Below are 10126 nucleotides of genomic sequence, written 5' to 3' on the forward strand. Positions count from 1 at the left end.
AAACCAGCTTGAACATCAGAAAGTTCACAGTTCGCATACTGCTGAAGCCTGGCTTGGAGAATTTTGAGCATTACTTTACTAGTGTGTGAGATGAGTGCAATTGTGCGGTAGTTTGAGCATTCTTTGGCATTGCCTTTCTTTGGGATTGGAAAGAAAACGGACCTTTTCCAGTCTTGTGGCCACTGCTGAGTTTTCCAAATTTGCTGGCATATTGAGTGCAGCACTTTCACAGCATCATCTTTCAGGATTTGGAATAGCTCAACTGGAATTCTATCACCTCCACTAGCTTTGTTCATAGTGATGTTTTCTAAGGCCCACTTGACTTCACATTCCAGGATGTCTGGCTCTAGGTGAGTGATCACACCATCGTGATTATCTGTGTCGTGAAAAGCTTTTTTGTACAGTTCTTCTGTGTATTCTTGCCATCTCTTCTTAATATCTTCTGCTTCTGTTAGGTCCATACCATTTCTATCCTTTATCAAGCTCATCTTTGCATGAAATGTTCCTTTGGTATGTCTGATTTTCTTGAAGAGATCTCTAGTCATTCCTATTCTACTGTTTTCCTCTATTTCTTTGCATTGATCACTGAAGAAGGCTTTCTCATCTCTTCTTGCTATTCTTTGGAACTCTGCATTCAGATGTGTATATCTTTCCTTTTCTCCTTTGCTTTTCGCTTCTCTTTTTTTCACAGCTATTTGTAAGGCCTCCCCAGACAGCCATTTTGCTTTTTTGCATTTCTTCTCCATGGGGATGGTCTTGATCCCTGTCTCCTGTACAATGTCACGAACCTCATTCCATAGTTCATCAGGCACTCTATCAGATCTAGGCCCTTAAATCTATTTCTCACTTCCACTGTATAACCATAAGGGATTTGATTTAGGTCATACCTGAATGGTCTAGTGGTTTTCCCTACTTTCTTCAATTTAAGTCTGAATTTGGCAATAAGGAGTTCATGGTCTGAGCCACAGTCAGCTCCTGGTCTTGTTTTTGTTGACTGTATAGAGCTTCTCCATCTTTGGCTGCAAAGAATATAATCAATCTGATTTTGGTGTTGACCATCTGGTGATGTCCATGTATAGAGTCTTCTCTTGTGTTGTTGGAAGAGGGTGTTTGTTATGACCAGTTCATTTTCTTGGCAAAACTCTATTAGTCTTTGCCTTGCTTCATTCCATATTCCAAGGCCAAATTTGCCTGTTACTCCAGGTGTTTCTTGACTTCCTACTTTGGCATTCCAGTCCCCTATAATGAAAAGGACATCTTTTTTGGGTGTTAGTTCTAAAAGGTCTTGTAGGTCTTCATAGAACCATTCAACTTCAGCTTCTTCAGCATTACTGGTTGGGGCATAGACTTGGATTACTGTGATATTGAATGGTTTGCCTTGGAAATGAACAGAGATCATTCTGTCATTTTTGAGACTGCATCCAAGTACTGCAGAGATGAAGACGTGGAGAATGGGCAAATGGACAAAGAGGGGACAGGACAGTGAGACAAACCAGGAGGTTAGGATTGACACGCACACCGCATGGAAAACAGCTGGTGGGAGCTGCTGACCAGCGCAGGAGGCTCAGCCGGCCGATGCTCTGATGACCCGGAGGGGTGGGGCGGGGCGGGGCGGGGTCCAAGAGGGAGGGGTGTGTGCACACCTGTGGCTGTCCATCGCGTTGTGTAGCAGAGACTGACGCAGCACTGTAAAGCCATTATACTCCTGTTTAAAAAGAAATGCGGGAAACCCAAACAACTTATTCTTTTATCTTAAAAACATTATGAAAACTTAGACTGTAGTAACAGAATATGTATCCTGGGTATTAGAAAGCATTTAAAACAGAAGAGATAAAATATGGAGGGTTGTAAACTTGGCAAGTGATACATTTCTTAGGGCTTCCCTGACAGCTCAGTTGGTTAAGAATCTGCCCGCAATGCGGGCGATCTGGGTTCGATCCCTGGGTCGGGAAGATCCCCTGGAGAAGGGAAAGGCTGCCCACTCCAGTATCCGGGCCTGGAGAATCCTGTGGACTGTATAGTCCATGGGGTTGCACAGAGTCAGACGCGGCTGAGCAACTTTCAGGCTGTATCATTCTGTTTTAAACCACCACCATAGTTTCCTCTGTTGCTACATTTCTTTTGGGCTTCTCTCATAGCTCAGTCGGTAAATGCAATGCAGAAGACCCAGGTTTGATCCCTGGGTTAGGAAGATCCCCTGGAGAAGGAAATGGCAACCCACTCCAGTATTCTTGCCTGGAGAATCCCACGGACAGAAGGGCCTGGCGGGCTGCAGTCCATGGTGCTGCAAGAGTCGGACACGACTGGGCGACTAAACCACCACCACATTTCTCATGCATAGTTTGGAAATGATCTTGTTTTACCCCAATAAACAGTGACTCTATTACTACTGCCAAAAAAGAAAAGTGGGCAGAAGGCCTGAATAGACATTTCTTCAGGGAAGACATCCGACGGCCAAGAGGCAGATCAGAAGATGCTCAACATCACTAATTACTGCTGCTGAGTCACTTCAGTCGTGTCCGACTCTGTGCGACCCCATAGACGGCAGCCCCCCAGGCTCCCCCGTCCCTGGGATTCTCCAGGCAAGAACACTGGAGTGGGTTGCCCTTTCCTTCTCCAATGCATGAAAGTGAAAAGTGAAAGTGAAGTCGCTCAGCTGTGTCCGACTCTTATCGACCCCATGGACTGCAGCCCACCAGGCTCCTCCGTCCATGGGGTTTTCCAGGCAAGAGTACTGGAGTGGGGTGCCATTGCCTTCTTACTAATTACTAGAGAAATGCAAATCAAAAGTACAACGAGGTACCACCTCAGTGGTCAGAATGTGTATGCGTGCTTGTGCTCAATCATGTCTGAGTCTTTGCAACTCTTTGGACTGCAGCTCACCAGGCTCCTCTGTCCGTGGGGTTTTCCAAGCAAGAACACTGGACCGGGTTGCCATTTCCTTCTCCAGGGGATCTTTCCTACCCAGGGATTGAACCTGTGTCTCTTGCGTTGAAGGCAGACTCTTTACCCACTGAGCCATCAGGGAAGCCCACCGGGCAGAATGGCCTCATCGAATAGTCTACTAATAATAAATCCTGGAGAAGGTGTGGAGAAAAGGGAACTCTCTTACACTGTTGGTGGGAATGTAAATTGGTGCAGCCGCTAGGGAAAATGGTATGGAGGTTCCTCAGAAAACTAAAGATAGAATTCCCATAGGACCTAGCAATCCCACACTTGGGGATATACCTCAACAAAACTATAATTCAAAAAGATACACGCACCACTATCTCCATAGCAGCACTGTTCACAACCGCTGAGACAGGGGAACAACCTAAATGTCCATCCACAGATGAGTGGATAAAGAAGGTGTGGCCCCCGCACACACTATGGAATACTACTCAGCCACAAAAAGTGAAACGATGCCATTTACAACATGAATGCAACTAGGTTATCATACTAAGTCAGCCAGAGAGTGGAAGACAAACACCATGCTATCACTTACACGTGGAATCGGAACAGGACACACAGGAACCTACCTACGAAAGGGAAACAGAATCGGACACAGAGACAGAGGCATGGCTGCGAGGGGGAGCGGGGGAGGCAGGGGGGGGAGGCTGGGTTAGTGGACGCAAGCTGGAAATGCAGGACGGATAAACCACAAGGTCCTCACGCATAACACAGGGAGACGGTCAATATCCCGTGGTAAATCATAATGGAAAAAATATTTAAAAAGAACGTCTGTATGTGTACAGCTGAGTCACTTCGCTGTATAGCAGAGACCGGCACAATACTGAAATCAAGTATATTTCAATTAAAAAACAGAGAGAGAGAGACCTCACTGACAGAGCAGGCTGACTCACAGACACAGGAAACAATCCTATGGTTACCAGAGCGGGGAGGAGAGAGAAATGAGGAGGTTGAGACTAACATATACACACTATATACGAAATAAACAACGACCTACCACACAGCCCGGGGACTATACTCAGTATTTTGTAACGAGTTATGAGGGAAAAGGATCTTTAAAAGTATATTATGTTGCTGTCAATCTGTCCTCACTCAAGCACTTGGGGGCTCCCATAGGCAGAGGACGCTGCCCCCGCTGAGGGCCGAGAGCCCTGCGGTCCACACGGGTGCCTCCAATCTGAGGTCTGGCCCCCCGATCCTCCCTGCTGCCTAACAAGCTAAGCCACAGAAATCGCGAGGAAGCCTTCAGAAACACCGACAGCAATCTGACACTGCCACAGCCCAGCGTGTGACTGACGGGCTGGGATGTCACACGTTTTGCTTTGCTTTTTATTTCATTTTTCTAATTGCTCATTTTTATTGTATTTTACAGTCAGTCTGCAACAGTGTGGAAATGCTAAAGTGGTCCTTCACCACAGACACATTCAGAAGCAATGAACTAGACAGCTTATGATTAAAGAGCAGTTGGGACGATCTTTTAAGCAAAACACGCCAATAGCAGCGTTTTTCTGAGTAACGCACACTGCTTCTACTGCTGCTGCTGAGCCGCTTCAGTCGTGTCCGACTCTGTGCGACCTACTAAGTATCAAAGCATTCCCAGGGCTTCCCTGGTGTTCTGGTGGGTAAGAATCTGCCCTGCGATGCAGGGGACACCAGTTCGATCCCTGGCCTGGGACCATCACAGCTACTGAGCCTGTGCTCCACAATGCAGAGAAGCCGTGGCAGTGAGAAGCCTGCAGGCTGCAATCAGGGAGGAGTCCCGGGCTCCGCAACTGCAGGAAGGCCTGCATGAGGCAACAAAGAGCCAGGCAGCCAGAAGGACACAAACAAACATTTGTTAAAAACACAGACACTGAAGCACCACCCTGAAAATGGAGAGCTGTACAGATAAAAAGAACCCTACGTACCTTCTTCGGTGAAGAATTTTTCTACAGGTCCCAGAAACTGATTAATCTCATTAAGTTCATCTCGGCTAACCTCTGGAAACGGGAAAGCTTCTTTCTGAAAACGAGGAACACACAGTAAAAATGTAACTGTGGGTGACCTTCCACAGTGGTCATGTCAGTCAGCAGGGAAGGGAAAGGACACGCCAGCGTCCCCATCGGCGGGCCGAGCCTTCCGTGCCGAGGGACCGGACAGCAAACTTCAGCAGGAGCTCGGGACACAAGACCTGTGTCAGACTCCACCACCTCGGCCCAGCCTCCTCCCTGACCCAGATTACCCCCGATTCTAATCAGCTTTCCTTACTAAGAAGTGACGAGGACTGTCCTATGGAACAGGGAACCTGGGCTAACGTTCCAGCCCCGCGTGGTCCCTGCTGTGCAGCTTACTAACTGGGCGTTCTTAGTTGGACCCTCCACCCGTCCCCAGGGCCATTTTCTCACCCAGAACACGCGGGTGGTCTCTGTGAGGACCATGGGAGGTCATGGACGAGATGTCACCTTAGTTACTTCCTGAGCTTCAAAATGCTGCCGCTGACAAAAACGTACCTTGGTCGCAAGGTCTGACTTCTTGGCGGGCTGCCACGAAGCTGCTTGTTCCAAGACCTGCCCCTCCCGTCCGATGACCCCTGACCCTGCTGCCTGGGCTGAGCGTGCCAGTGGGCAGGGCCACCAGAGGCCCCGCTGAGGAGCCACATCAGCCTGAACGCAGCCCTGACTCTGACGCTTTGGAGCTCGGCATCAGCTTCTCCCGTTACAGGTGACGCCTCAGAAGGCAGCTGTGGGGCTCAATCAAGATGGTGTGTCCTAAACATGCAGTGACTGACCGGGGAGCGGCCAGGGCTTCCACCCGAGCCTGGATTCCTGAGGCCTTCGTTCTGTGTCGCCTGAAATTATCCCACTGAGACCTCAGCCCCTCTGGCTTTTGGGCGCCGCCCTCCCCTTCAGCTGCCAGCACGACCTGACTTTCTGGATTTGACCAGCGCCTGCTGAAAAATGACGTCCCAGCCCCAAAGCCGCACCCAGGAGCCCGGCCTCTCCTCACAGCACCTCTCAACAGGTGGCTGGAGAAAATTCTTGAGAGGAGTCCTGTCTCCTCCCTCCAGCCCACAGGCTCTCAAGTCTGTTTTCTCCTCTTGGGCCCCCTGTACAAGTGAAGGGTGGATTCCACGCCAAAACTGAGAGCTGACTTAAAAGGAATCCCTGCCTCCAGGCCACCTTTGACCCCTCAGGGGGTCTGGAAGGAAATCAGGCTGAGCTGTCCTCACTCAGCAGCCACTAAGAACAAAGCTGGCTCTTTAGCTGAATACAGAAGCTGTGCCCACTGCACTGGCCTGCACAGCCTCATGGGCTCACCTGGGCTGGCTACAACGGTTGCATTAGAGGAAGAAGACTCTGGAATCAGTCAGCAGCCAAGTGAGAAAAGAGAACAGAGTGGGCCCAGTTGGGCCTAAACTCCAAACAAAAGAGAACCCGCCAGGAGAGAGGTCTCAGAGTATGTGAGAATGAATCTCTGACGGGAATATTCAGAGTCTGAATGGGCTGCTTCCTGGGTGCTGGGTTCAATTCCATTTGCAATTTTCAAGTTTTTGAAACCAGTGCAACTGGTTTTTCCAATTATTCTACATGTGTAGAAACCACATATGTAACGCAGATGAAAGCCAAGCTGCTCCTGGCCGCGGCTGTGAATGGGGAGAAGAGTCACCCAGATCCCTCCCACGGGTTCCCGCAGGAGACCCGCGGGCATTCTCAGAACACTCTGAGGGCAGGGGGACAACGGCGTGATCATGAAGGTCTCCTTCCAGTTTGAGATTCCAAGCAGCTCTGCTGCCATGTTGCTGCTCAAACCCCAACAATGCTGACAGAGATCGTGTCGGCCCGAATCAGGGCAGTACCAGCCCAAGTGCTGAAAAGCTGTCAGATTCTAAATGGAACCTGCAAGTAGAGAAGCTGTCAGATTAGATTCTGAGTGGATTATGAGAACAAGAGGCACCCCCAGGGATCTGACCCTGAAATGGAGCAGGACCCTCTGCTCTTGCCCTACCATATCCTCAGCTGCCTTTGTCTGTGGAAATGCTGAAGCCAAAGAATAAGTTTAGTCAGAGAAGTGAGAAAATGCAGAAAGAAGGGAATACAGTCAAAGGAGACCAAATAATAATAAAGTAGTCACTAAGCATATTCAAAGACCTTTAGTTCCTTCTCAACGGCTACAGATAATATTCTGAGCCATATCCTGTGGGCTGTCTTATAGATATTGAAGCCTCCACCTGGGGGAAGAAGTTAACTTCATGATGACTAGACTATAGCCATGACATAAGCTGCTATAATTTCGAGAACTGGCCTCATGGAAATGGGAACTGACCCTGGAACTGAAGACTAACTGTACTTAAAACAATCAAGAAGATGCTGGTCAGTTCACCATGACCAATTTCAAGATGACTGTCAGAGCTGCCCGTGCTGTTCCTGTACGTAATCCCCTCCCTCAGGCTATAAAAGCTCTTGCCTGCAGCTGGGGCAGGGGAAGAGTCAGCTTTTGGACAGGGCCCCGCACCTCCAACCCTGGCTGTCAGCATCCAAAATACAGCAAACTTTCCTTCCCATCCATCTGGGCTCTTTACTGACTTCTGAGAGGTGAGCAGCCGGACCTCACTTTCAGTTACAACCTGAACAAGTGGAATGGTAGAGTCACCACCGTCTCCAGTAAGATGACCAGAGGCAAAAGCAGGATCGGGTGGAGAGACCAGGAACTCAGATTTGGATGGGCTAGACAGGCGATGCCTAGTAACACCCAAGTGCAGCTTTTGACTGGAAAGGTAGATATACAGAGAGACTGGAGCTCAGGGGAGAAGTCGCACCTGGAGAAATAAATGTGCACCTTCAGGATACGGATGGCATGGCACTAAATTAGATCATCAGACGAATGGTTAGAGATGAGAAGACTACACACAGACTGAGCCTGCACAATTCCCACTCCAGCCGAGTTGCTCAGAAACGCTGGCCAATGTTTAGATGTCAAAGAGCCAAGAGGGATCGATGCCCTTGAGCAGCTAAGAAGGCCTGGGGGTCTAGCTGGCCTTTGCTAAGAGCGGAGGGTTCTGCCATTGTGATGCAGAGAATGTAGCCACCTGTGGGAAGGAGGTAAGTGTGGAGGCGGAACTTCTTACCTAAATGGGTGCATTTTCTCCATAAACAAGAAGCAAGGCCAGCAGGTGACAGCAAAGGGGGAGATGGTGCTAAAGGTTTGGAGAAAGGGAGCATAAAACACGCGTGTTCTTTCTTCCCTGCGCTGCTGGGACACACGAGTTCCCAGGACAGCGCCACACAGCCCCAGGTTCGGGGGAAACGGCTTCCCTAACTTTTAACAGCCTAGCTTCGCACTTTTTAGCAGGGCAAACCATTCCAGTCTGGGTGTCGGCGCCTGTAATGCCTGACAACCTTAAAGAACGCTCTAGAGAAACCAAGGAATAACTCCTAAAGTAGTACGGAATCAGCCAACATCGCAGCCAAGCTCAGACATTTCTCTTTGGTTTTCTGGCTACCTGTAGGAGGGGACAAAGACTGCTTTTACTATTTCCTGTGAGAGCAGGGAGCTACTTCACAGGACTGGTCAGCCCAAGCTCACAGCGCAGTGTTGCAGCCAGCACTGACTCCTCAATCTGCGGTCTCTTACATCTGCCCCACGTGCGGCAGATGAATAAAGCATTTGCACGCACATACAATCTCACTGGGGCTTCCCAACACACACACACACACACACACACACACACACTCTGTCTCGGTGTGCAAGGCAGAGCACACCGCGTGCTCCGCTTTAAGGCTGAAAGACCTGGCACGCACATACAATCTCACTGGGGCTTCCCAACACACACACACACACACACACACACACACTCTGTCTCGGTGTGCAAGGCAGAGCACACCGCGTGCTCCGCTTTAAGGCTGAAAGACCTGGCACGCACATACAATCTCACTGGGGCTTCCCAACACACACACACACACACACACACACTCTGTCTCGGTGTGCAAGGCAGAGCACACCGCGTGCTCCGCTTTAAGGCTGAAAGACCTGGCACTGACTCCTCAATCTGCGGTCTCTTACATCTGCCCCACGTGCGGCAGATGAATAAAGCATTTGCACGCACATACAATCTCACTGGGGCTTCCCAACACACACACACACACACACACACACACACACACACACACACACACAATACAATCTCACTGGGGCTTCCCAACACACACACACACACACACACACACACACACACACACACTCTGTCTCGGTGTGCAAGGCAGAGCACACCGCGTGCTCCGCTTTAAGGCTGAAAGACCTGGGGCTCAAAGTCACAGAGCCGAGGTCGAGTCCAGGTCTTCTGACTGGAAGAGGCTGGTGAGTGCTCAGCAACCAAGTGGCTACCACTCCCGCCGGGCGGGCACTTCGGGGCCGGGACGCTGAGCGGAGGGTCACTGAGCGCCCACCTCAGCCAGGGTCTCCCGAAGCAGGAGCACGCGGCTCCTCAGAGCCGGGGGGCCGGCACGCCCGCCCTCAGGTGCGTTTCTGACGGCCTGTGGGAGCTCTGGAGCGGGGTCCACGCGCCCCTCCGCGAAAACCGCAGAAGGCAGGGAGACCCCGGCGCCGCCTCACCTTCCGGATCTTGCCCAGGAAGAGCTCCTTGGCGAAAGCTCGGCTCGGCGGACTGGTGAGCAGCGGGCGCCGGATCACGGTGAAGGCCGCTGGGGCGCGGCAGAAGCGCGCCGCCACCGAGCACAAGAAGAGCCCACAGCCGCTCATGCTGCCCGCGAAGTCGCTCTTGCTGCTGCTGCTGCTGCCGCCTCCCTGCCGCCTCAATCTCGCGCCGCCGATGACGCCATCCGCCCGCGCCGCCCCCACCCCCGCCTCGGCCGCCAATGCGCCTGCGCGGCCTCCGGCTTCGGCCCCGGGCGGCTCGCGGATTGGACGGCGGCGGCGGCGGGGGGCGGGGCACCGCAGTCAAACACCCGCGGCCTTTGCCAAAGGCGGTCATAAGCTGGGGCTGCAGCGACCTAGTGAGGCTGCAGAGTTGGGGACGGGGGCCTCCCTGGTGGTCTCTCGGTTCTCTTCCTGCCAACGCAGAGGACGTGGGTTAATAGATCGCTGGCTCGGGGAAGATCCCCCCCACACACACACACAAGCCTAGGGGCCACTGAGGCACAGCTCCTGAGCCACAGCTCCTGAAGCCCCTGCGCCTGGCACC

At 51.5% G+C, this 10126-nt stretch overlaps 1 protein-coding gene across 3 annotated transcripts in view; it reads right to left on the reverse strand.

The window, feature by feature from the left end:
- ACAD9 (acyl-CoA dehydrogenase family member 9) overlaps positions 1 to 9767 on the reverse strand; it is a 47485-nt gene extending 37718 nt beyond the window's left edge. The window contains exons 1-2 of one of the 3 annotated variants that reach the window (XM_027522480.1): positions 9538 to 9767; positions 4857 to 4950 (exon numbers count right to left, since the gene is read on the reverse strand). In XM_027522480.1, the coding sequence (XP_027378281.1) occupies positions 4857 to 4950; positions 9538 to 9684 (241 nt within the window). In that variant the 5' untranslated portion in view covers positions 9685 to 9767. Of the gene's footprint in view, positions 1 to 1643; positions 1706 to 4856; positions 4951 to 5333; positions 7039 to 9537 lie in introns of those variants that run through there. The other 2 variants (XM_027522481.1, XM_027522482.1) reach the window with 2 other exon arrangements.
- Positions 9768 to 10126: the final 359 nt, after the last annotated feature.

The sequence above is a fragment of the Bos indicus x Bos taurus genome, chromosome 22 (assembly GCF_003369695.1).
Source record: "Bos indicus x Bos taurus breed Angus x Brahman F1 hybrid chromosome 22, Bos_hybrid_MaternalHap_v2.0, whole genome shotgun sequence".
Taxonomy (NCBI): domain Eukaryota; kingdom Metazoa; phylum Chordata; class Mammalia; order Artiodactyla; family Bovidae; genus Bos; species Bos indicus x Bos taurus.